The sequence below is a fragment of the Marmota marmota genome, unplaced genomic scaffold (genome assembly GCF_001458135.2).
Source record: "Marmota marmota marmota unplaced genomic scaffold, marMar, whole genome shotgun sequence".
Lineage (NCBI taxonomy): Eukaryota > Metazoa > Chordata > Mammalia > Rodentia > Sciuridae > Marmota > Marmota marmota.
Window position 1 is genome coordinate 10,121,011 of NW_026000170.1, and position 27,471 is coordinate 10,148,481.

Genomic DNA, 27,471 nt, shown 5'->3' on the forward strand with positions numbered 1-27,471 from the left:
CCACAGTACAAAAAGAAATACAAAGAAGGGCAGTCTGGCATAGGCAGTGAACATTCATCCTTGTTGACAGTTTTGATCACTTCAGTGGAGAAAATTCTTTCAGTTCTTTTTTTCCTTTTCTCCTTCTTCCTCTTCCTTTTTTTTCTTGTTCTTGCTGTGCTGTTTTGTTTGTGAATATACACATAATTGTCTTCTATTTTTTTTCACTTTTTTCCTCTCTTCTTTATGATTTGTATTTTGCTTTGTCTTTTGAGGATTAGAAATTTTTGTTTGTTTGGGTTTAATTTTGTTTTTTTCATTACTCTTTCTCTAACAGCCAAACTCTCTTGTTCTTTCTCTATTCTATTTCTTTCACTTATTTTTTCTTCTTCTTTATAAGTATCACTTGCTATCTCTCTTCTGCTTCATCTCTGTTCACATTTTAAATATTTTGAATTTTCTTTTTTCTTCCCTATGTCATTTTTTTGAATTGTAATTTTGTCAACTTTTATAATTTGTATAATTCCTTTCCTTACCATTCATGTTATTACAGTTATTATTATGTGGATAGTGTTGTTGACACCTACTGCTAACTTTAAGGTTAGATCTTACTCATGGCTATTTATTATTGTTGATGTTGTTAACTGCTGACCTCACTATTCCTCTTTTTGTGGTAATTTGTTTTGTAGATGTCATACTAGGCACTGTGGGTGTATTTTAGTGCTGTGAATTGCTGTTGTTTGTTTCTCATTTTTAAAAGAGGTGCTGGTAATCTACTGGGATACTACAAATTCCTAGTGTGGAGGCACTGCTCTGAACTATACCCACAACCCAGCTGAGACACAGTGCACTTTGCCCACATACAAACTAATCCTGCTCAAGCTTCAATAATACTTTAATGTGTAGAATAGGGGAGATAAAAACCTCAAATCAATGACTAGCCCCTCAGAGAAAATGGCCTAGGGGACTCTTAAAATCCACTCATGGATACCCACTCCTATAGCAAAAACACAGGTGGCTCAGAGGAATCCATAGTGTTGAAGCAGTTCTCCAAGAGTAAATTAAATCAGCAGGTCTGCAATGGCTAATTAGAAGCATGGAAGGTTGAAATTAATGCTTGGAATACTCTAGGCCTATGAGTTAAAGCTAAGATATACAGACAGCACAGAACTTATTACAAAAGAGACAACTGCTCATAAAAGGAACTCCTTGTGAAAGAGGAAGAGGAATCCCATCTCACACAAAGAAACAGGAAAACAAGTCTCCTGCCCAAATTTATAATCCCCCAACAAAGGAACACAGACATTGAAGAGAATGAAATTCCAGAGAAAACGAATTATTAAAACAATTAATGAGCTAAAAGAACATCTTAGAGATGATCATCTCTTCAGTGACCCTGATGTGCTTTTTACATGTCTATTATTATATTCAATACAGTGGCTGTGACATACTTCCAATGTATTCTCATATTAAACAATAAATTCCCTGAAGACAGGAACACTGTTCTCACTCATTTCTGTATGTCCAGCAACTACTATAGTACCTGTGGAATAGAATTAAAAGGACTCCACAAGTCATTTACTCATCTGCTGGTGATCTCTGCATAGAAATATGAGAATCTTATATCTGAGTGATAATAATTTCCACTTGATCCCTCCCTGACAGCCCCCCAAAAGTGGGGATATGAATAGGAAAGTGTTGGGTTAAATATTAATCTGTGCCTAGGAAAGCTTGCAATAAGATAAAGTTCTAAAGAATGTAATAAAGAAGGAAATGGAGAGTGGAAGCTGGCTACTTCTCTTGTTTCCAATCTTTAGGTGAGGATCAAAGCAGAGGGACTTTGTTGTAAAGTATAAGAATGTACTCATTAATATCTGAAGAAATCTACTTAAGCAGTGGGTATGCAACCTATTCTATACATTCCCCCTGCTTGTAGGTGTGGTGAGGCCCTCCATTGTATCCTGGCCTACCACCAGGGAGTGAGCAATAAATGTCCAAATCCTCTCCATTGAATCCTCCAAGTTCTTTCTTTTGAATTAGTTAATAGTATGCTTGGGACATTTGCAGCCCTGGGGTTGAACAAACTACCCTTGTCTGCTGATGACATGATCCTGTATCTAGAAGATCTAAAAAAACCTCCACCAAAAGACTCTTAGATCTGATAAATTCAGCAAAGTAGAATAAAATCAACATACAAAAATCAATAGTTTCTCCCACACTCTCATAATAAATCTGCTGAGAAAATAATTAGGAAAAATAATTTCATTCTCAATAGCCTCAAAAAAAAAAAAAAAACTCTAAGGAGGTGAAAGAACTTTACACTGAAAATTATAAAACTCAGAAGAGAAAACTGAAGACTTTAGAAGATGGAAAGACCCCAATGATTCTGGATACACAGAATTAACATTGTCAAAATGGCTATAATAATAAAAGCAATCTACAGATTTAATGTTAACTCCATTAAAATATCAATGACATTCTTTGCAGACCTAGAAAAAAGTTCTAAAATTCATATGAAAGAATCAAAGACCTAGAATAGTCAAAGCAAACCTGAGCAAAAAGAGCAATCCTGGAGAAATTACATTACCTGATCTCAAATACTACCACTACAGAAAAAAACAAATTATTCTACAAAGCTATAACAACAAAAACAACACAGTATTGGCATAAGAACAGACATGAAGACCAATAGAAGACACAGAGACAAATTCCACATAAATACATAGAACCTTGACAAAAGTACAAAAAACATGTGTTGGAGAAAAGATAGCCTTTTAACAAATGGTGCTGAGAAAACTGGATATCCATATGTAGAAGAATAAAACTAGGTTGCTATCTCTCACCCAAAGTTTATCAAAGACCTAGAAATTAGATCAGAAATACTGCAAGAGCTGGAAGAAAACCTAGGATCAATACTCCAATATATTGGCACAGACACTAACTTCCTTAATAAGATTCTTCAATCCTAAGGAACCAAAACAAGAATCAAAAAGTGGAATGGAATCCAATTAAAAACACAGCAGGAAATGACAATGCAAAGAGAAAGCTTACAGCATGGGAGAAAACCTTTGCCAGCTATTCTTCCCTTATATATTCAGAATTTATATTCAAAAGAAGAAATACAAATGGCCAACAAATTTATTAAAAAAAAGAGTTTAACATTCCTAGCAATCAAGGAAATGCAAACCAAAACTATGTTGAGATCCATCTCACTCCCACCGGAATGACAATCATATTAAGAATAACTGCTGGTGAGGATGTGAGGGAAAAGGTATATTTATAAACTGTTGATGGGACTGCAAACTAGTATAACTACTTTGGAAAGCAATATGGAGATTTCTAAAAAGAATAGGAATGGAACCATCATATGACCCAGCTATCCCATTCCTTGGTATTTATCCAAAAGAACTAAAATCAGTATTCTATAGTGATACAAGCATATCAGTATTTATAGAAACACAATTCACAAGAGCCACATTATGGAACCAGCCTAGGTGCCTGTCAATAAATTAACAGATAAAGAAATTGTGGTACACATATACAATGGATATAAAGAAGAATAAAATTATGTGATTTTCTGGTAAATGGATGGAATTGGAAAATATCATATTGAATATAATAAGTCAGACCCAGAGAGTTAAAGGTCTAACCATTTCATATGCAGAAATCAGAAGCCAAATGGATTGGGGGGATAGATAAAGAAAGCAGGGATCTCATAAAAACAGAAGGGAGACCAATAGAGTAGAGGAAGGAGATCTAGAGGAGGGCATGAGGAAAAACTGGGAAACAAAATCTACCAAATTATGCTATATACATGTACAAATATGCCATAATTAATCCTGCTTATATAAAAAATGATAATGTACTAATTAACATAATGATAGTAATAGAAGAGAGTTCAGTAGAATAGAAAAAGGGGATGCAAAGGGAGGAAAGAAGGGAAGAGGGGAGAGAAAGGAAAGGTACTAAAGAAGGAGAGTGAGCAAATTATGTTAATGTGCTTATATGAATATGGCATAATGAATTCCATTATTATGTATAATTATAATACACTAAAAAATCTGTTTTAAAAAATTTTATTCTAATTTGCTATATATGACAGTAGAATACATTACAATTCATATTACACATATAGAGCACAATTTTTCATATCTCTGGTTGTACACAAAGTATACTCATACCATTCGTATCTTCATACATGTACTTAGGGTAATGATGTCCATTCTCATTCCACCATCTTTTCTACCCCCATGCTCCTTCCCTTCCCCTCCCACCCCTTTGCCCTATCTAGAGTTCGACTAATCCTCCCATACTCCTCCTCCCAACCCCACTATCAATCAGCCTCCTTATAACAGAGAAAACATTCAGCATTTGGTTTTGGGGGATTGGCTAACTTCACTTAGCATTATATTCTCCAACTCCAACCATTTACCTGCAAATGCTATGATTTTATTCTCTTTTATTGCTGAGTAATATTCCATTATGAATATACAGATCACATTTTTCTTTATCCATTCATCTACTGAAGGCCATTTAGGTTGGTTCCACAGTTCAGCTATTGTGAATTGTGCTGCTATAAACAATAATATGACTGTGTCCCTGTAGCTGTTTTTAAGTTCTTTGGGTATAGATCGAGGGACAAAAGAGGAAAAAAAAATGGCTAGGCATGGTGGCCCACACCTATAATCCCAGCAATTGGGAGGATAAGCAAGGAAGACTATAGTTCAAAGCCAGCCTCAGCAACTTATCAAGACCCTGTCTCAAAATAAGAAATATAAAGAGCTGTGGATGTAAAGCACCCCTGGGTTCAATCCAGTACCAAAACATTTTTAAAAAATTAAAAATTGAAAACAATATAGACAGAGAAGAGTCAAAGAAGAACAAGTAAGATAAGACGCAGATCCAAACCAGAACAGAGGAAATAACTACAGATGGAATTCTAACTCTAGACATACTACTAATACACAGCTTAGCCACTGGTAGAAATGGGAGTAAAGAGAAATAAAAGATGGTTCTGAGGTTTCTGCCATGGAAACTGTATAAAATACAAGGTTAATTATGCAAGATAATCATTCACATCTAATGAACAGACACATAAAATAGATCCAGGGGAGGAAAACTAGGAGAAAAAACAAGAGGACTTAATGGACAGGATGAAGAATGAATGGAAGCCACTGGAGACTTCTGCAAAAAACTGTCAGGAGAGGAAGGAGATTAAGTAACAATAAACAGCCAATAAAAGGGCATATTATGTACCTGGCACTACTTTGCTATATGTTATTGAGTCATATAGCAAACTTCACAACCCTTAAAAAAATTCTAGAAGGCTTGTACTAATGCATGAAAACTAAGACAGCAAGGTTAAGAAACATTCTCAAGATCACATCACTTCTATGACAGAAGCCAGATCTCTGGGGATTAGGTAGAGAATAACAAGTTAGGAAAAAGATCCAGAAATGTGTGGAAGGTTGAGACATATCTTATATTTCAATTAGGGCTTAAAACCATGACAAAAGAAAATCAAGTATACTTCAAAATAGCCCTTGAAAATTCCTTAAATAAATGTGCACTGTTTTTTGTATATGGGCCTGTAGGTGACAATATAGGTTCCTTTAACAATCTAGTATTCATTTTTTCCCCATGACATTTAATTTATTCACTCCTTAATTTTTTTCACAAGCATTAAGAGAAAATTATATCCAGTCTCTTGTCTAGTCTTCTGAAAATGCTTTTTCACTCACTCACTCATCAGTACCAGAGAAACTCTCAAAATCATTTGCATGTTTTCCCACAGCTCTGAGACACAACAATGGCCAGAGTACAGTTAATGAGTGGGGAATGTGGGAAGGGAACTGCCTCAGTCATAACTAAGCCTCTTCCCAACCACCCACTTCACCCTAGGAAAGGAGCTTAATTATAATTCTTCCCTTCAGTTAAATGAAATTATGATACAACTCCAAATTTACCCCTTCACACATTTAATTCTAAGACAGAGGTTTTTTTAAGGAAAGGCTTCAGAGGACATGGATAGAAAAAGCTTTTCTACATGATCTTTTAAGGAAAGTGGCATTCTACAAGAAAAGATTGAAACTAGAAGGAGGCAAGATCCTGTAGAAGGGCATAAATGAGAAGACCTTGGGAGGGTTAGCCTTGAGAAAGAGAAAGTACATTTATTTCCCTACAACCTGGAGAAAGAACATCAAACACAGTTGAAAATTTACAACGCGCAGATCAAGTGGGGCCTCAGGATGATGGTCTGAATGTTCTTTGCAGCAAGAGGACAACTTACCAACCACAAAGTGAGAGGTGATACCTGGGAAGGAGGATTCAGAGTAGGGAAACAAATCAGGCACTGTGGGAAAAGAAAGCGAATCAACCCAGAAAGAGGAGTCCAGTAGAGAAAGCCCTACTCAGAAAAACTATTATCTTTCATGTTTTCTTGAAAAACTCATCTTTGAAAAAATAAAACTATTTTCTAAAACAAAACTCTGATATTATTCATAGCAAAGAGCTATATTCTTAAAAATTTAAACTTACTGAATTATTTTGCTTCAAAAACTCTGCAGCATTTTCTTCTGCATCACCACCAATTTCACCAATCAATATGATGCCTTCTGTGGTTGAATCATTCAGAAAGATTTCAAGGCAGTCAATGAAATTAGTTCCATTAAAGGGATCACCTCCAATACCTGGGACAATCAAAGAATATCAACATCAATTGAAAATTTAAGGATAAATTATGAAATTCAGGTAAAGAATATTGTTTCAACTGATTTTCTTTCTCTTGGATCTTTTAAAACGTATCATCACTTTTGCATTTAATATTCAAAAATCACAAAATGCTACACTTATTTCTGTTTGTTAATATTATGCAAATGTAAATGGATGTTGGTTCCTGGTCTGCACAAAAACAACCCTCTTTTTGTTTTAGCTCTTTCATATAAGCTTCTTCTCTAGCACAAAGTTACTACAGACTCTTTAGAATGATCATTTTAGAAAATGTGGCTTTGTGCTATAAGCTGATGTTTCACCATAAGAAGAGATTAAATATTTAGCAAATTTCTTTCCTCAGAGGAACTAATTGATAAAACAAACTCCAGTATTTCCACTTATAAGTTTCAAGGCACAACTGTCATGAGTGACAGAGCATAGGGTATCCTGACCCTCTTTTCTTTAGATTCAGAGTGAGTGATGAGATAGCCTATACATGACATTTAAGAATGAGCACTTTGAAAGGATTAAAGTAAGTGTTCCCAATAGACTGGGTGCCATTTTTTTTTTTAATTATAAACTCATTAAGAGCACACTTGTATCTCTGAAAAGTGAAGTTGAAGAAGGAAACTAGCATTTATTAGGTGCCAACCATTGTGTCAAACCATATACTTTATTTAGCATACTTTACACCTGGTATTTGCTAATTCCTCCTCCAAGCTTTCTGTAAGATAGGTCTTACTATCCTACATTTACATATTAAAAAACTGAAGCTGGAGAAGATGGAACTGGCAAATCTATTTCCAAATCTGTTGTTGTTCTACACATCACATTAAATTATCCTGTGTCAAAGATCATGCTTTAATTTGAATTTATGGATTCAGAGAGTAACAAAATACTCCAGAGCTATGTTTTATAATCTTTTATTACATAAAAGATATTTCTGAAAGATATTCTAATGGGCTAGGGATGTGGCTCAAGTGGTAATGCACTCGCCTGGCATGCGCGAGGCGCTGGGATCCTCAGCACCACATAAAAAAATAATAATAATAAAATAAATATGTTGTGTCCACCGAAAACTAAAAAATAAATATTAAAAAATTCTCTCTCTCTCTTTAAAAAAAAAAAAAAAAAAAAAAAAGATATTCTAAGGCTTTGAAGAAATATTATAAAAATGAGAAACTGGCTTGGCTTTTGGCTAAAAAGACTAAAATTATTCTAAAATGTAAAACTTGTAAGCATTTTTATTTTTTGAAGTGGGAGACATTGTGGTGTGGCAAAAAGAGATGACTTAGGGCTAACTCAGCCCTCCCCAACCTTGACTTTATGCCCCCAAAGGCTATAACCAACTTTTAGCTGAGAGGTACCTCAGAGGGTTGCCTTAGGAACAAAACAATGAATGGCAAAGAATTTCACAACTACAAAGCACTGAAAATAATTACAATAATAACAAAAGTTCTAATATAAGGAACCATTTCTTCACAGTTGCAAAATAGTGACATTTTCAGGGAGAAAAGCTCTCCCCAGAAGCCACACATCAAAGGATGGTTGTTTGCAACCTAAAAATCAAATCTCGGACTAGGAAACTTGAAAAAATACAGAAGAGCTTCACACTTAGGCAAATTAAACTTAAGATTATAATATCTTTTTAATAAAATGATATTAAAACCTCATAAATAATCAAATAAATAATTATTACTCTACTCATTCAATAAAGAGACTACATTCCAATAAAATGATTTTAGCAAAAATCTCTCACCAACACACAAAGATTGCCCCAATCCAACTTGTGTTGTTTGGTGAACTGCTTCATAAGTCAAGGTGCCAGATCTGGACACAATACCTTAAAGTAAAAGAATTCAAAGATATTAGATTGTATTTATGTAATAGATTATTATGTGGTAAACTACATTAAATATATTCTGAATTCATCCCATGATTTGCCATCCAAATCAATTCCTTCAAATGACACAGTGAGAAGAAAAGGGAAGTTATTAATATTAGATGAATAAAGTACATTATTAAGGTTATTTTATGATTAAAAAGTAATGCAGGAAAATCTTCTGAAAATCTTTATGAAGGAGATAATAATATCAATATAAACTTGGCAGACACAATTCTGCTTTGGATGGTAGAACATAACAGATTGACTTCAGGAACCCCAACCATTAAACCATCAAAACCAGGATGAGTCATATTCAGCAAGGCTATCTACCTTCCCCACACTATTTTCTGAAGAGTTTTCCAACAATACATAAGCAATATCCCTCTGAATTCATCAAGTCTCCTTTATCCGCAATTTCCCTTATACAATGGTCTTCTCTTATAGTTCATAATGCATGACTGAGTTTCTGCAAAGGTAATTTATCCCCATGCCACAATCTGTACAATACATTAGAACAAAAGATACATAATAGGTGTATCTCTAATTTGAAGAGATTGAAAAGTATGAATAAATAACTTCAATTGTTGAACATATTAAATTTAATTTAAAAAAAAAACACAAAACTTTATATGGGCTAAGATCAGAGAATTGGCTCTGGAGTATAACTATAGCATGTCTATGGTTTTCCTTTTTTAAACTTCAGCTATGGAGCACATTTTTAAGAACTCAAAAGACCTTTGCTAACATTATGATGCCCAAGCAGATTATTGCCATTTCCTTAAAGAGCTAACCAACCAGCAGGACAATTTTCCCAAAGCACTTTGAAAAAGTTTGTGGTATCTAAGAGAGTAAAGTAATTTTTAGGATCTTGGAAGACTAAGGGTAAAAAATATTCACAACACATATATCTGACACAGGATTTATATCCAAAATATTTATAAAGCCCCTTATAATCAACAATAAAAAGACAACCCCTAAAATATAACAGGCAATAAACTTGAAGTGATATTTTGCAAAAGAAGATATGCGCATCCTCTAAAGCATAAGAAAAGATGCTTTACATGATTAATCATGAGGGACGCTAAAATTAAAAACACAAAGAGATTCCATTTCATTGCCCATAGAATGCCAATAGAATGAAATTTAAAAAGACCAATAACACTAAATGTGAACATGTAAACAACTGGAACTATCATGCATTAGTTGTAAAAATATAAAATGATATAGCCAGTTAGTTCACTGAACTATTTGGTAATTTCTTAAAGAGTTGAACATACTTAACCCTCTGATTCAGCAATTCCATTCTTTGATATTTTGCTTAAGAGAAATGAAAATGTGTCCATAAAAAAAGCCTACAGACAGATGTTGACTTCATTCATAAAGCTTAAAACTAGGAACAACTCAGATGTTCATTATAAGAGATCAGATAAACAGCAGTAAAACTACAAATAGAATACTATTATATAATCAACTACTGACATGTAAACATATGAAAGAGTCCACAGACTGTTTTACAGGAAAAGAATCTTTAAAAAACTCCAAAATCTTTACTGATTCTATAGAATTATAACCGCTTCTCAAATAAATTAATTACATTTGGGATATAGAATTGAGTCACTATAAAACTTCTTTGGTTAAATTCTACTATATTAATCAATAAAATAAATTTGATTTTCAGAGTCACAAATTCTCTGAGTTTTGAGAGTTTGGAGCACAGAGTTTTTTGTTTGTTTTAAATCTACAATTAAGTAACAAACTAACTCACCAATTCTTCCTTTCTTGTGAATATGGCCAGGCATGATGCCAATCTTGCATTCTCCAGGCTGAAAGAAAATAAATCACTGTTTCAGAAAAGTTAAAAAAAAAGAAAAAATTGTAAATCATAGATCATATACATAAGTACCCTTAGACTGGTTCAAAGCTGTTTAGCTTTGTGAGAGGCTAAATCTGAGCTTCTTTTTTATTTATTTTTTGCACTCACATTGATGACTCCAGGGCAGTTTGGCCCAATTAGCCTTGTCTTTCCCTGACGCAGCAGTTTGTGCTTGACCCGTACCATGTCCTGTTGTGGGATACCTTCAGTAATGCACACAACCAAGGGTATTTCTGCCTCAACAGCTTCATCAATGGCCGCAGCAGCAAAAGGAGGAGGGACATAAATGACAGAAGCTGTTGCTCCTGTCTGTTCTTTGGCCTGAAACATTAACCATAAAGCACTTCATGATTGGTTAAGTCATAAACATTATATAAATTCAATACTATGATTTTATTGATGTCTAGGGGTCAGGAAACAATGCCACCAGGAGACAACACAGGTTGCCCTAATTCCTGCCATCCTCCAGTTCACAGTGTCAGAAAATAGCACAATCAAAGCCTCTTCTCTAACTCCTTTGAATGCCACTGTGGATTGAAAGGTTCTGTGACATCTCATTCCTTCAAATGATGGCATGTCAGTAGACCCAAAAGCACTGCTTGTCTTGCATTTGTGTCCCCTCATTCCTATTTATTCCAGACTTATCATGATTAAGAAATTATACTATTCATTAACAAAGCCCCTGTATTTCTCCAGAAGGACTAGTGAGCTCCAAATGTTCAAAACTCAGCTCACAGATATCTGTTTAAAAATATATTATATTCAGAAGAGAGATCAGTGGAGTAGAGGGAAGGAATCAAAGGGGAGGAAAGAGGCACAGGAAAAGGGAGGAACTGTGGAATGAATCTGACCAAATTTTCCTACATACATATATAAATTTTGCTACATACATATATAAATTTCACCTTTATGTATATTCATAATGTGCTAATTTTATGTATATTCATAATATGCTAATTTTAAAAGACTATAAATAAATAGAAGGAAGATCAGCAGAGTACAGGAAAGAAAGTGAGGAGAAGAAGGAAAGGGGAAGTACTAGGGATTAAATTGAAGCAAATTATAGTCCATGCTTGAATGTCAAAATGAACCTCAACATTATGTGTAACTGTAGTGAACTAATAAAAGCAGAAAAAAATATATGCTCAGTAAATATTCACAAAAAGAATGAAGTTTTCTTACCTTTTCTACTATGAATGCATATTTATTAGAAATATACCAATTACACAAAAATGCACATTCAGTTTTAACACTGTCACCTTTCATGATGCAAAGCACTTGGAGGCCACCAATTTGACCACCATTATTCTCTCTGTGGACATGAGCCTGGTCTATACATTCAGTCTTTACATAGTATCTACATATATCAATGCAAAGGTATCTGTCTACCCACTTCTCTGTGCAGCTAAGTCTTCTACTATAATAGAAACTCCCTGAAGATAGAGACTGTTGAAGATTTCCCTCTCTCTAAGAGTAGCAGGACTGCATCACAATCCTGAATCTTAGTATCACCATTTTACAAATCAAGATAGATGCTGAGGCCAAAATATATTAAAGAACTGTTCAAGGTCACATAAGGAAGCAGCAGAGATAAGATTTAATCCTGAGTATACCTGATCCCAAAGTATCCACTCAGGTCTATTATAGCAGGAATCTCCACATAAATGATAAAACTGTTGCTGAATCAAAATGGAAATCAAAGAATTTTGTAAGGCTGTGCCATGTGATGTATATGAGTACTAAGCTAAAGAACATACCAGTTCAACTAGAAGAAGGGACAGAAGTAAAAGATAATATGTTCAAGAATCATCCCCGAATAATTCCTCACATTTCCAGATATCAAAGAGCTTTCTCTACTAAATTCCTAATAAAGACTTTCTTGACTATGACAGAAGAAAAACTACCAAGGATGTTGATAGATCATCTACAAATAATGCCAGTTTTATAAATAATTTTTTAAAAACTCTGTTCAAGATGTTGATGGAGTGGGTGAGTGGTTCAAAAGTAAAGAAATATGAACTAGGTTGGAACCAAAAAGAAGTCAGATCATGGGCATAACTTTATTGAAAAATGATAGTTCTCAACTCTTAAGAGTTACAAATACTGCCAGAAGTTAGACAGTGACAAGGACCATGTGATGGGAAATCAGACTGGATGAAAAGTATCATTCCTACTCATGAAGAAAATTCTTTCTAAGAACTGAACAGGTAAGAAATAAACAACATCTGTCAAAGAATTTACAGAACATTCCAAATGCCACATCTACTTGTGTCACTATGAATAACAAATAAATTGCTTAGCAACAAAACTTTCTTTTTTTAAAAAAAGCCCATGACAAAAGAAAAGTCTGTCTCAAAGAATTCTGACAAACCATCTCCTCTCTCTGTTTTGAGGTTACAGTCAGCCACAATAGAATTTAAAAGGAAAAAAAATTTTAAATTTGAAGAAAAAAAATCTAAATAATTCCTCTACAGAATATGATTTCTAATATTTTATTTTATTTTTTTTAAATTTAAATACAGCACACTTGAATACATACACATAATACAGTCTATATTCTAGCTTAAAGTAAAATGAAAAATTTCAATTTGAAGGATATTTGCTTTTTTTTGCATTTTAGGATTAAGAGTATCCTCTATTCAGCCAGTATTTAGACCTAAGAGATTAGGTCTGTAAATTTGTACTTTAAAAAAAGCAATACCTTAAGATATACCTTTAAATTTTGCTAAGAAGAGGAGAGGAATACAGTTAGGATTGATCTATATGCCAATCCTAAGTATTGTTATCCCCTATAATTATTTTTATTAAATAACCCAAGAATTTGTACTATGGTTTCTTTCAAAAAACTGTAATTTTTATATAAATTCAGATAAAAGTAGAGACTGGAAGACACACTGAGCTTAAATTAGTCCTCTAAAGCAGCAAAATCTGAGCTGTGGAAAACATTATAATATTAACTTAAGTTAGCTTTATCTACACTTTATAATAAGCACATATTAGTTTTGTAACAAAGACCTAAAGGTTAATTTAATTCATTACTAAGAAATCAGCGATTTAGAGAAGTAGGACCCTGTGATTTGCCAATCTGAATTTATAATTCAGTTTCTTTTACTCTGAGCCTGTGAGACTACTTGTAAGACCCTTAGCCTCTTCACATTAGTAACATCCTTGGCTTTAAAACAGGGATGAAAACTGCAAGTTCCTCAGGGATTGTGATGAGGCATGAATTGGGGCATTGTGCATGAAGTACCCAGAGGTACTGCTGACATTTATACTACTATCATCCTAGAAGAAAAATAAGAAAAGAATAATAAGCCATATGGAAGCCAGGCCACGATGCTTTTTTCCCTGAATAGATGATGAGTGCCTATAAGCCAAAATGACATCTTGGTTTTTTACCACAATTCAAATTTCTTCATGTTACTGAGTATTCAAATAGCAAATGACCATCCCAAAAAGGACACAATTAAGATCTCTGTCTATTCCCCTGCTTTTCTTTTCTTGCCAAATTCATGTATCATTAATTACCTCCTTCACAGTATTAAAGACAGGTAAGCCCAGATGTGTCTTTCCTCCTTTCCCTGGAGTGGTTCCTCCAACAAGTTTGGTGCCATAGTCCAATGCCTGCTGGCTATGAAAGGTGCCCTGAGGAGAAAAAGCAAAAGATCCATGAAGAGGCAGACCAGGAAGCCTATAGAGAAGCAAAGGCAATCTTAGCAACTTAGGAAAAGAAAAATAAACAAGTTAACTATTCTCAGGTAATAACACATATCCATATTCCAGCTTTGCACTTCGGAGCAAAACAGGTGTCAGTGAAGCCAAAATAGCTATTAAAACGGTCTTTTTAAAATTCGGTTTTCAAATTTGGCTGATCATCACAAACAACCTGTTATTTACTTAAAAGATGATCTCCTTTTCATTGTTCCTCAACAACTCATGTCCTCACATACTTCTTTATCCAATTTAAAATCCATAGTTGATCAGTACATTCACATAAAAACCCTGGCTCGCTCACACTTCAAATTACACATATGACAAGATGACAACTTGGTTAAATCCAAGTTTCCATCTACTCTAAGATTGCACATGTGCCACCAAACAATGGTTAGAAAAAAACAAATCCATTCTCAAGTTTCTCGCTTTAAGTTAATAATCAGTTAGTCTTTAACAGTGTCTACCCATCATTCTTTATTTCCCTATCCATTCACTTTCCCTCCTCAACCAAAGCATTAGTAGTAGTAGCAGCAGTATTTTGTACCAGGGATTGAACCTAGGAGCGCTTAACCACTAAGCCATATCTCCAGTCCTTTTTATTTTTTATTTGAGATAGGGTCTTGCTAAGATGCTTAGGGCCTCGCTAAGTTGTTGAGCTAACTTTAAACTTGCAATCCTGCTGATTTAGTCTTTTGAGCTGCCAATTACAGCATTATTGATATTTTGGACATAATGATTCTATGTCATGGGAGATCATCCTGCACTTTGTAAGATATTTACCAACATTCCTAGTCTTTTCCCATTGGGTGCCAGTATACCCTCCCTGCAAACCTGTCCAGTTGAAACAACAAAAATGGCTCCAGGGATTGCAAGATTCATTTCACTTGACTTCTGGGGCTCACTTTCCCTGGTTTTCTTCTTTTCTTTTTCTCTCCTTAGCCTTCTCTTTTTCATCTAAATGTGTGCCTTTGGTGATATCATCTCTTATCAGGGAAATAAATAACATATGTATAGTGACTCCTACCACTCCCCACCCTTATATACCTAACCAAGACCTTTGTCTTAAATTCCATACTTACATTGTCAATTGCCAACCTAACATCTCCACATCTCAAATTTAACATGCAGCAAACCGAGTTCCTGATCACTCCCCTTCTCAATCTACCCCATCTCAGTTAATAACAACTTCACTCCATACAAATGTTCAGACCAAAGTTGCTAAAGTTATCCTATATTCTTCTCTTTCTTATATCACATATTATATACATTAGTAATCTTACTGTTCCATTTTCAAAACATAATCAACAACTTCTCCCCCGTCTAGTGCTAGCTACCACCTATGTTTGTAAACATAGCAGTGTGACACTGCTGCAACTCTTACTATATTTTTACGAAAGTACTGATCCACATTAGACAGAAATTAAAAATGACCACCTAAACCGATCTTTTACTCCAGATAGTTTTGAGAAGCACTGTCTTAGACTACACTACTAGGTAAATTCAAATCACCTTAACTCAACAGATCATTACCTTGTCCCCTATGAATCTGTTCTTCATAGCAACCAAAGTGATCCTGTTAAAATGTAAGGAAGACCATATCACTCCTCTGTTCAAACCCTTCAGTCTTTTCTCATTTCATTCATAGTATAAGCCAAACTCTTATACTGGTTTACAAGTTAATATACAACCTGTCTCCCACAACAGAACCTCTTATCTGAATGTCCTCATTTACTGTTCTCCCATTGCTTACTTCAGCCACACTGCCCTTATAGCTTACACATGGCAGGCTATGTCTGCCTAATGATCTTGCTATGCTCTCTCCATGGAATACATTTCCTTACCTATCCAACCAGTTCACTTCTACATCTCCTTTAGATCTTGCTATCCCTGAAATCAAGCTACCCCTGACCACTTGCTGTAAAAATCTCCTTCTCCCCCATTCCAACCACAACTCCACATACACTTTCCTTTCTCTGGTTTGTTTTGTCCATAGCAATTAATACTTTCTAACAGACCACAAAATTCACTCATGGATTTCATTGATGAATTTCTCTCAACTATAACTTAAATTCCATAAAAAAAAAAAATTTCTATTTTGTTCACTGAAACAAGGCACTTAAATTACATACAGCAGGTACTCAATAGTTATTGAAAACTAAATGAGTCTGTCTGGTCATTCTACAGGGACCTAAAAATGCTGAGCCAACTATTCAAGTTCTTAATTATTTAAGAAATAAAACTTAAACAAAGTGACAGAGTCTTAGAACAATAGGCCAGTGTTCTTTCTCTTAAAACAATGCTATTCAAAGTATGATGTGCAGACTCTTGCTAGTATGCAAGGAAGCAAAAGCAAAACAAAAGAAAATGATCCAAGGAAGGAAGGGAGGGAAAGAGAAAATTAAAAATCTAATAAAAATCTAGGCAAGGTGGTGCACAATTGTAATCCCAGCAACTAGAAAGGCTGAGGCAAGAGGATCCCAAGTTAGAGGGCAGCCTCAGAAACTTAGTGAGACTCTAAGCAAATTGGTGAGACACTGTTTCAAAACAAAAAAATTAAAAAAGGATTGAGGATATAGCTCAGTGGTAAAGCGCCCCTGCATTCAATCCCCAGTATAAAATAAAAAAAATAAATAAAAAATTTTTTAAAAAGTAAAACAGAAAATGTTTTTAAGGGTTGGAGCTGTGGCTCAGTGGTAGAGTGCTTGCCTAGTATGCATGAGGCACTAGGTTGAATTCTCAGTACTGCATATAAATAAATAAAATAAAGGTACATCAACAACTAAAAAAAAATTTTTAAAAAAGAAAATGTTTGTAAACATAGCAGTGTGACACTGCTGCAACTCTTACTGTATTTTTACAAAAGTACTGATCCACATTAGATAGAAATTAAAAAAGACCACCTAAACCAATCTTTTACTTCAAATAGTTTTGAGAAGCACTGTCCTAGACTACACTACTAGGTAAATTCAAATTAATCAAAATTTTAGGCCTAAAAATGGTGCTAAACAGAGAGCATATCCATTTAATATGTAACGTACTTTCCTTAATTTTCCATTAACAGCATCCAGTGCACAGTTAAGAATAGGAGTTATTTTGCTCATAAAAGCTAGAGAAATCAGATGGTACCCACTAGAAATGTGCACTGCACAGGCCAACTTATTTATAGAATCTACTCCATAAAACAATACTCTTTCATATATAGAACAATGTATGTACTAAAGAAAGAACTAAAGAGAATTGAAGACTTCCTTTTCCAGTGGAGGTAAGCTCTAACTTTCACACCTTATTATAACCTCTATAATAATAGAATTTCAATCAACAAATCTAACTGGCAATTAAGGCTCTCAATCACTTTAAAAACCCCAAACTAGGAAAGTGAATGAGAAACATCTGATTGCAGGTAACTGAAAGATAATGAAAATGACCTTAGTTTTAAATATTTAGGTAAATCATTACCTACTTTAGAAAGTAAAGATGTTTCCAAATAGTGCTTATACCATAGGAAATGTTCTTACCAAAAAAGCTCAGAGGTCAAAATGGCATAAGATCACACAAAGTTTAGCAAATAGAAAAACAAAATATGTATTATTAACTTAAGTGAGAAATTTGTGTTTATCAAGCATTTGATTATATGCTAATAATATATAGAGAGAAAGATAAGATATATATGCAAAAATAGACTGAATGTAATTTAGAAGGGAATGACAAATTAAAATCAAATCATGAGCATCTACTTCCCTTAGAATGTATATGTAGAAGTGATACTCAGAAACTGTCTGGCTATTTAGATATCACCCTCTAGATAAGGGTTGACAAACTATGGTCTGTGGAATTTGTCCTGCCATCTGGCTTTACAAATTAAGTTTAATTGGAATTCAGCTATACCCATACACAGTTCTGTAATATAAACTCTGTAAAATACAAATAATATAGGTATAAATGTTTGTATTTTTAAGAAAAATATCTGGAAGAACACAGACCAACTTATTTACAGAAGGAATTCTTGGTGAGTAGAACCATAAGAAAGGAGAAGAAGAGATTCTTATGTTGTATTTCATTACAGAATCACATCACAGATTTATTTAAATTCATGATATAAGCAGGGAAGAGGGAGAGAGTCTAAATATAAGTGGCAAACAAATTAAAATACTTTAAGCAATTCTGCCTACTGACTTCTTTGATGAAAGTTTGTGCCAGAGAGATTAAAACATGGGAAAAAGTCAGTGTGCTGGTTCCTCTGCCTGTTTCTAAAAGGCTCCCTGGGTTTATGTACTTCTTCACACTGAATGTGGATTTCATGTTTAAAAATGGATATTTCTGTGTACAAAGACCTAGACACAAGTAATCTACTTTATCTTGTTTAAGACCTAGTCACAAGCAATCTACAGTGACCTCTCTCAACACTGGAGGAATAGGGTGTTGAGTCTCCAACATAGCCTACTTCTATGCATTTTCAAGGAAGTTTAAACACAATTTTCATCTTACGGGATAACTATGGCACCTCTTCCTAAGATACAATCCCATTTCTGCACAACAAATTTTTCTGCATCAATCATATATTATTACAGGTAGAAAATAGCAGCCAGTGCACACTGTAATTTCAGCAACTCAGGTGGTTAAGGCAGGAGGATCACAAGTTTGAGGGTAACCTCAGCAACTTAGAGAGACCTGTCTCAAAATAAAAGAATTGGAGATATAGCTCAGTGGTAAAGTGCTCCTAGGTTCTATTCCTTATAACAAAAAAAACACCACACACCACACACACACAAAACAAAAACTTGTTGAGTGAATCAATTTTAAATAAAGTAGAAAGTAGCAAAATTATTTTATATTTTTGAATCTACACTTTAAATAAAAATCTACACACACATACCTGCTTACCAGTGAAACCCTGGCAAATGACCTTCGTATTTTTATCAATATAGAGATGTTTCCGGGAAGCTATATAGGAACAATGCCGAATTGCATTCTGTTGCACTGAGAAGTAAAGAAAATATGACATATTAGAATTTTTCCAAACTTTTGAACAATGAATTTAACTTGGTCACACATACACACAAAATCTCTAATGCAAGAGCTGTACTGTACTGTACATTATGGTAAAGTTAAATGTCACTTTTAAAATGAGACACACAGACCACATAAATAAATTATAAAAACAAACAAAAAAGGCCCTACTCTATTCTCCAGGATCTTCTCTTTATCAAGAAAAAGCTACAATCTTGAAAAAGAAATTAAAAAAGAAAAGATGAAGTTTCTCATTTTCATTCCTTAGAAAGAAAACTGAGGTTCAAAGACTAATGACTCAAATTAAACCCAGGGACTGAAACTAGTTATTATCCCCACTAATAATGTTTACAAAATAGTCACAAGCTCTCACTAGACCTAACTTTTAAAAGTCTAATACCTATAAATAATAAGTAAGCTAAGAAGCAAATTTTGTCACAAACTATGAATAAGAACTACTCTAATGCTCATTCCCCAATAACAATATATTAAATGTAAAGGTGTAGAATAAAGTTGGTCTAAAATATAATCCAAAATCACCTAAATTGATCTTTTCTGGTGCAAGATTCAATAACCCACTATAGAAGAAACAGGGAAAATAAAATAAATAGAAAAGTAGATGAGAGAAGAAGAAACTTGTTTAAAAAGAAAAAAAAAAAGTACTTAATTTTCAGCATCCTACCTCAAGGAAAACTTACTACAACAACTCCTCCCACTTCAAAAATCAGTAGGAAAAGGCACACGTTACTTTAAATTTGTGGGCTACCCTCTAAACCTCCACTAGAACCACCAACCCACCACTCAAGGGCTACTTTCAAAGTAGCCAAGCCTTCTATCTACTGCTGAGTAGCCCAAGAAAGCTAGCTCCAGAACAAAAAAATATCTTATCATATTTTTCTCCAGGACCCACCCAATGCTTTCTGCTTTGAATCACTATAAATGGCTACCTCATGCCTCCTAAATCTTCAGACTTCAGGTGCCACAACTAAAAGAACACTGATATGTGCTTCCAGCAGAGGTACCTGGAGTCCCCACACCTGTAGGGTACAGAAAGACCCAGCTTTCACTCTTACCATCCAGAAGAGGAGTGTTCTGTGTGCACACGGAACTACTAGGTAACAGCTTTATTCTTAGACTAGACTACGCTGCAGGGGTTGAGGAGCGAGTGTCAGGGGTGTGGGGTGGAGGGCATGGGGGGGTCAAGAACTGGCACAGTGGGCACAGCAAGCACCTGACCCTAGGTCACAATAGTATTTATGGCCTAAGAGACTGCCCCCACACATCTGTACACTAGGGCCCACCCAGTCAGTGCTATCAGAGATTATACTTGCCCTAAGCTAGCAGACAAACCAATAAAGGCCATAAACAAGAAACATAACTGATGACAAATGGTATTATCAACATATGATGAGATGTCTAATTTTACTAATAATGAGAAAATAAGCATTTTTAAATTAAATATCAGGGCAAGGCCTGAACTTGGCCACCAGTTATATTCTGATGGTCAGGGCTATAGCTGCCACATTCTGGGTCAACTCTAGAGGATAAACTAGCATCACCTTCTCTTCAAATTCTTAGAAACTGGTCAGCCTAACCTTGGTAATGTGACCCAGGAGCAGCTGAGAACATTGTCTCAGGAATCAGACAGGCCAGGGCTTGCGTTTAGGCTCTACAGCTCACCAGCAATGTGACCCAGGGCATATCTTTTGATCTCCCTTAGCCTTGGTCTTCCCATCTGTAAATGGAATAACAGCTGCCCACAAGAAGACTGTGATCTTAATATGAGATGATGCCTGTAGATTGAGAATCAAAGTGCCTTGGTACACTCCCAAAATCCTACATGAGCACAAAGGTAAATCTTTTCCTAAAAAGAGAAAAAATATAGTTCATATTTTAAAATCAAATAAGTCCAAACAGAAATGTTCTAAATATGTCCTCACATACACTCTATATACAAATGTTTATGTATAAATATAAATATGTGAAGCACACACAAATATATTTGTAAGTTTTTAATTAGGAAACATTTTTAAGGTGCAGCCTCATGCTAAAAATGGGGATGATAATATATACCACATTGGCCAATGTAAGAATTAAAATGAGTTAATATAGAGAACATGTAAAACAATACCTAGAGTACAGTTAAATGCTATATCACTAATGGCTTATTTTATTATCATTATTTTTTACTGATAAAAAATGAGCAGATAAAACTGTTTTGAAATGTTCATGGTGGAAGGCTATCTGCCATGTGCTAGGGATTCATGAGTAAATTAGACTAGGTAGGGCTCTATCCTGAAGTTTCTTGCTGTGTAATAGCTAAATGTTAACAAAGAAATACAAAATTACAAAAACACAACCTGCAAAAAAGATGCTGAAATAAAGGGAATGAGTAACCTGCAAGAGATGTGCTTTCAACTGGGGTGGTGAATTTATATCAGTTAGGCATAAATGAGTCCTATTTCCCATAGATAGCAACCACTTAAAAGATGTATGGTGGGATTAATATTGCAATCTATGGCTAAACAGATACCATGGCCTTGTATAGACTAGTACCATGCTCCTAACTGGTAACCTGAGATTCTGTTAGTGAAAATACTCCTTCTCTAACTCACGACTTAAACTATGTCTGTGTTACTAATTTATTTATGCATATGTTCATGAATTTAACAAATGTATACTTATTAACTGTATCAGCCCATTTTCTTGATAATAAAATACCTGAGGCTAGCTATTTATAAAGAAAAGAGGCTTACTTAGCTTACAGTGGCCAAAACTCCACTCTAAAACTCCTCATTTGTTATGCTTCTGGTAAAGGCTCCCTTGGCTACATCATAATATTGCAGAGAAGCAAGAAGGAAAACAGCCCCATGCAGAAAGGGCTAAGCACACAGGGTTGCTTTGCTTTATAATAATCCATTGTCTCAAGAACTCACTCCAGGAGACTAACATTAATCTATTCTTAGGGTGGTGCCCCCAATGACCTAGCTACCTTCAAATAGCCCTAACCTCTTAAAGGTGCTACCACCTCTCAACATGGCCACACTGGGGAATGAGCATTTGGCCCATGAATGCTTGGGGGATACACTCAAATGTGTATAAATCATAGCATTAACCATATGTAATATGTATATGTAATTTACAGGCTCATGTGGTTCCCATGTATAGTATCCTAAAATACAGCAGCATAATTTAGCTGTCACTTATCCCCAAATCCAAACAACCTACTATTCAAATACAAAATTATATATTCATTGATTGTAAATACCATATTTCATCAAATCTAAAACATCACTGGTTTTCACAAAGCACTATTAACAGTACTAGTAAAAAAGAAAAATACTGCCAATATTGGTAAGATAACATCAATTACAAGATACATCCTAATTTCAGAAATTTAATAACGTAAAAAAATGTGGATCTATAGATTTATATGTGGCAGATCTTACTGTCTCTACATATTTGGAAGTGTTAGTTTGTTAAAGAAATGATAGAGGTTTTGAACTACTGACAGTCTTAAAAATGAATTGAAAAACCTTTCACACTTTTTATGGTGTTAGTTTCTTTAACTCCATGATAGTGATTCAGATGACTCTGGATCTTGAGGTAATGGCTTTTCAAAGGTTTCTTATATTTTGTATCTCTTCTGAACATGAATCACCATTTTAAAGTTTTGACATTTGTATCAAAAGAGAAGTTGGGGAAATCTTCAGAACATCAATAACTTAATTTTGCTTTAGACTTGGGAAATATTTGATTATGTTTGATAAATTCTGTCATGCATGCAGTACCTCTTCTGCCAGCAAAACCAAGGGAACACAGCCTTTTTTATATGAGACAGGTCACTTCTAGAGGACAACCCAAGATTTATTAAAGAAAATACTTCTATATTGAGAGTATATTTAAATATGTATTAATGATGTGTTTATAATTTGTTTCTTTAGTTAAATTTTGGAATTTGTGTATATTGAACTATAAGCTTTGGAAGAGGTATGTGAATTAGGAAAGTTTTATTTCTGGGAAGTTGTGTGGTTCACTATTTGGAGACCTAGGAAGGTATCTCTTGATAAGAGTAAGGGTTCATCAGCACAAGAAATAAAAACAGTGATTTTTTTTTTCTTAGTGTATAGTTGTTTTGCTGGCAATATTTAATGTTAGATTTCTATTTCAGCACATAAGTATATGAACTACAGTATGAATTACATTCCCCAAATTAGATATCTGCTTCAGTAGATTTGTTTGCTGTGAAGATTACTTTTCTAAAGACAAATGTTCATATTGGCTTAACTTTTTGATTTAAATATTTTTGTAAATGATATAATATATTTCTTTTGACTAAACATGGAAAAATAATGTATTATATTGAAAAGTTTTTTTTACAGATTTTGATTGGAGATCATTTTTACAGAGATGGTATTTTATATGCTCCTAGTGTTTAGAAAAGAATTAGTCAAAAGGAATTCATATAATTCATATAGTTTAAATATTGATAAATTAATATCCAAATAATGTACTTGTTTGATTTCTTAATAAGCTAGGGGAGGTGGGGGTGGGAATTAGAATGTGCAAATAAGTGGTGATCTCTACATTAATTTTCAAATCTTTAATATATATATAATTGCTAAACCGTAACACATTGTTACTTTAATATATATATAAAGAAGTATTACTGTTAGTAAAGCTGCTGATGGCTTAAAAAAAAAAAGGAACTCATCATGTAAGTATTTTCTGTATGTTATGTTGTGCCAACAGATTTAACATTAATTTGCTAAAAAACTTAATGATCTTTTTTGATTTAAAAAATTTTCTGTGAAGTAATTTATTTACAGACATGTTCTTCTTCCCTTGTCCTTTTAACCTTTATACACACTACAAAATCAACCAAACTGTTTTTCTAATCTGAAACTGAAATTTAAATCTTAATGATAAAAATTTAAAATTTGTTGGCACATCACACCTTAAAAATATTTTTATTATTTTGTAATTTAATTTCCAAATGTACCATAAGTTTATAATTCAATGTCTTAATTGTAATGCTCCAATAAAAACTATGAACATTAGTTGAATTATAACATGAAGGGATTTTCATCTTGCTCTTTTGCTGTATAAAGAATAATTGTTCTCATGTTGGGGGTAAAAACAACTTTTTTCACTATGTAAATTCTATTGAGGGTTCTTCTGTACTAATAAAGCGATTATTGAAAAAAATGTGGGTCTAAGATAACAAAATGTCTATCCTCTGGTGAAATAAAATTGTTCCCTTGTACTTAAGAAGATGATTTTCAATATTCTCTATGAAACAAGTTTGAGATGGGAAAATCAAATCACTTTTTCATGGCTACATTACACTTTTGCGTCTTTTTTTTTTCTTTCTGAAATAAAAGATTTGGTTCATAGAGAAAAATGGGAAAAAATACTAGAATCAGAAACATTACTGTGTGTACCTCCTTTTCTAAATTACACTTTTAAATGCTCCCCCAATTCAAAAAAACAGACCTATACAATTTGACAAACACATGAAAAGTTAAGTGGTACCTTTGAGCAGGGTTGTGACCTTTTCAACAAACCACTGAGAATACCCCCTCCCCCCAAAAATCAGAGCTTCCAAAAAGGAGGCTCAAACTATCACACAGCCCACAAAAGTGGAAAGGACAGACTGCAAGTTCTAGTACTCCTTCTGATACTGCATAGGAAACCTTCTGGATTTATTTCCTCATTTGCCAAACAAAGGTGTGGGACCAGTTGAATTTTAAGATTGACTTTCTGACATTAAAATATAATTCTGAGACTGAAAAATAATTGCTCTCATTTCCTATTTATTCTAAAAAGACTCAATTTACAGGAACTCCTGACATGTTTAAAAAGACCTGATTTTGTACTTCTTTATAAAAACTTCACTATTTCAACCTCAAAGTACTATAAAATTTTTAAGCTTTCTTATAGAAGGAATATTTCTCTTTCATCTTATTTTCTCTTCGCACTTCAACTTTCCTTTCTATCATAAGGTATAAAACTGAAGTGGGCGGGGGGGTTGGTACAGGAATTTCTAAACATTCTAATTTGCCCCTCCAACAGGGATCTGGAAGGCATCTTGCTTTTTTTTCTTAACGAAAATCAATATTGCAACACGTATGACCTTAGCTGTAATGTGCCACCAATTGAAACTTAAGAGAGCAGAGGGAATAAAATTCCCTGGCATCTCTAGTTCTTATAACCTCAGACTTATGACCATTAAAAAAAAAAAAAATGAAAGGGGGGGGAAAAAAAAAAGTTTTCCAGGTGATGTTGTGGCTATTTTCCCAGTGGGAATGAAAATAGGCTTAGAAATATGGCATACTGACTTAGAGGTTTTTATACAAGAAACACTGCCATTTGTAACCCCACCTCTAATATAGGAGGTATCTTGGTTTAGATCTAAGACCTCCCAGAGCCTTAAAAACAGGTTAATCCCATGATTTAGATGATTCAAGCACTCCAACAACAGAAAGCTAGATGGGATGGTCTCAATAAGGATTTAGGAAGAAAATTCAGTTCACTGTTAAGTGCTGCTAGGGTGGGTTGAGGATCCAGATCTTTTAGACACACTTTCTTTTTTCTCTATGTTCTTTTTCCTGTTAGGACAACAGACCTACTAAAGGGTATGATCTTTCAGACCCTCAGACCAGCAAGACCTCAGGAGAAAAAGACATCCTGTGGGCAAATTCCTTCCCAGGTTTTCCTATCACAGTGGCTGTGCTGCACATCTGGCCTTCTACATCCTAACCCATAACCAATGCAGATTAAGTTGATTTAGGCCTATATCCAATCTGACCTCATTCTTGGTGCTCACACTCTATTAAGCAGAGATATTAATGGGTACATCTTTTTTGGTTTGTTGTTGTTGTTGTTTTGTTTGTTTTTCCTTTTGCCTAAAACACCCTCCTAAGAATTCCATAAAACTTTTCCAAATAAAACCAACTCTTTCCTACCTGACAAAGTAATCTAGCCAGACCTTTGTCCTCAAGCACTTTGGTAACTAAGTGTAGCTGTTGAGTACACACTCATTATTGCACACTTTTAGAATACAATCTTCTCAAGAAAAGAATTACGTTAGAAGGTGGAAACAAGAAAGTAAGGAAAAACTTTAACTGAATGTCTAGTTTATATGAGGTACTTCATATAAATTCTGCAGTGAACACAAATCATCCTATGTATTATCATTTCTAAAACACAGTTTTTCCACTTTTTAACATCTTTTAAGTTAAGATGTATCTGATAAGCAATCACTTCACAATTTCAATTAGCAATTGTTTACACTGTTATATTATAGTAGGCCAAATAATGGTGAACCTTATAAGTGGCAATGCCTCAAATCCATTAAAATATGATATTATTGGCACGTGGTTTGAAACATTGGTTGAAAAAAACTACTAAGAAAAAAACCTAGAGTCATAACACAGACTGTAAAGGGACTAGCCAAACCCTGATGTGACTGATTCTAAAGTTTCTTTCTACAATCACCCATCCACCAAACACAGAGACTTTGAACCTGACAAGAATTTTCAACAGTCAGCATTACTCAGACTAGCAACCTTGGGTGATAAATTTTCAGGAAGTGAAATGAAGTGTGCACACTGCCGGATGGAGACAGCGCAAATAAGTTGGTTAAAATCCCTGCCAACCCAGGCTCTGCTACCTCAGGATGCAGAAAACGCCTTTCCGCTGACCCTACAATCCACAGAACGAACAATTCGAATTCTTTTCAATTCCCCAATTTCCTACCGACATACTCTTCCCCTACCTCTCAAAATCAGACATTCACTCTCCCAACTGAGTTTATCTAGACCTCTTCACCTTTAGCTCCAAATAGGGCCAGTCTAGACGCCACCTCCAACTCGCCACTTGTCACCCTGGAGGCAAAAGCATGATCCCAGGTCTACTAAGCTCCTAGACCCGAATCCTGACTAAGCCACCCAAGTGGCCATCTGGCCCACATATCCAGCAAAACTCCCTCCACCCTAAAAGGGTCCACATGAGGTTCGGGCCCCCAATGGCTTCCTCGCCCAGGCCAAGGTTCCGCCCCGGAGGGACAGCCGTGGCCTGAGCCTGGACATTACGTTCGGCGGGGCCAGGAAGCACGGAGGTCAGAAAGACAGAGCCCCAGCCCGACTCACGCAGGAAGGCGCGCGTCAGCTGGCGAGCGGCGGCTAGGCCGCTGCTGCCGGAGACCATGGTGGCGGTGGCAGCTGCAGAGGCTAAGCCTGCGGTCATCCCCCAATGACACTCCCAGGACCCCCGGGGACCTGACAGGGGCCGAGGCAGG

The 27,471-nt window shown here is 34.8% G+C and overlaps 1 protein-coding gene across 2 annotated transcripts; it reads right to left on the reverse strand.

The window, feature by feature from the left end:
- Positions 1-5,961: 5,961 nt before the first annotated feature.
- Suclg1 (succinate-CoA ligase GDP/ADP-forming subunit alpha) lies at positions 5,962-27,471 on the reverse strand. 2 transcript variants are annotated; one of them, XM_015499872.2, is made up of 7 exons: positions 27,323-27,471; positions 19,036-19,139; positions 13,977-14,093; positions 10,557-10,769; positions 10,341-10,398; positions 8,450-8,533; positions 5,962-6,668 (listed from the first exon to the last, which is right to left on the reverse strand). In XM_015499872.2, exons 1-7 carry the CDS (start codon positions 27,417-27,419, stop codon positions 6,499-6,501), a joined length of 843 nt encoding a protein of 280 aa, XP_015355358.1. In that variant the 5' UTR covers positions 27,420-27,471; the 3' UTR covers positions 5,962-6,498. The 2 variants fall into 2 exon arrangements, with proteins under 2 accessions (XP_015355358.1, XP_015355360.1); XM_015499874.2 differs by lacking the exon at positions 27,323-27,471 and adding an exon at positions 20,850-20,995.

Coding starts and splice junctions, on each gene's coding strand:
- Suclg1 (XM_015499872.2), bottom strand. CDS start 27,419: ATGACCGCAGGCTTAGCCTCTGCAGCTGCCACCGCCACCATGGTCTCC. Junction 14,094..19,035: donor AGGGTTTCACTGGTAAGCAG/GTATGTGTGTGT, acceptor TTTTCTCCTCAG/GGCACCTTTCATAGCCAGCA. Junction 10,399..10,556: donor ACTGCCCTGGAGTCATCAAT/GTGAGTGCAAAA, acceptor ATTTTCTTTCAG/CCTGGAGAATGCAAGATTGG.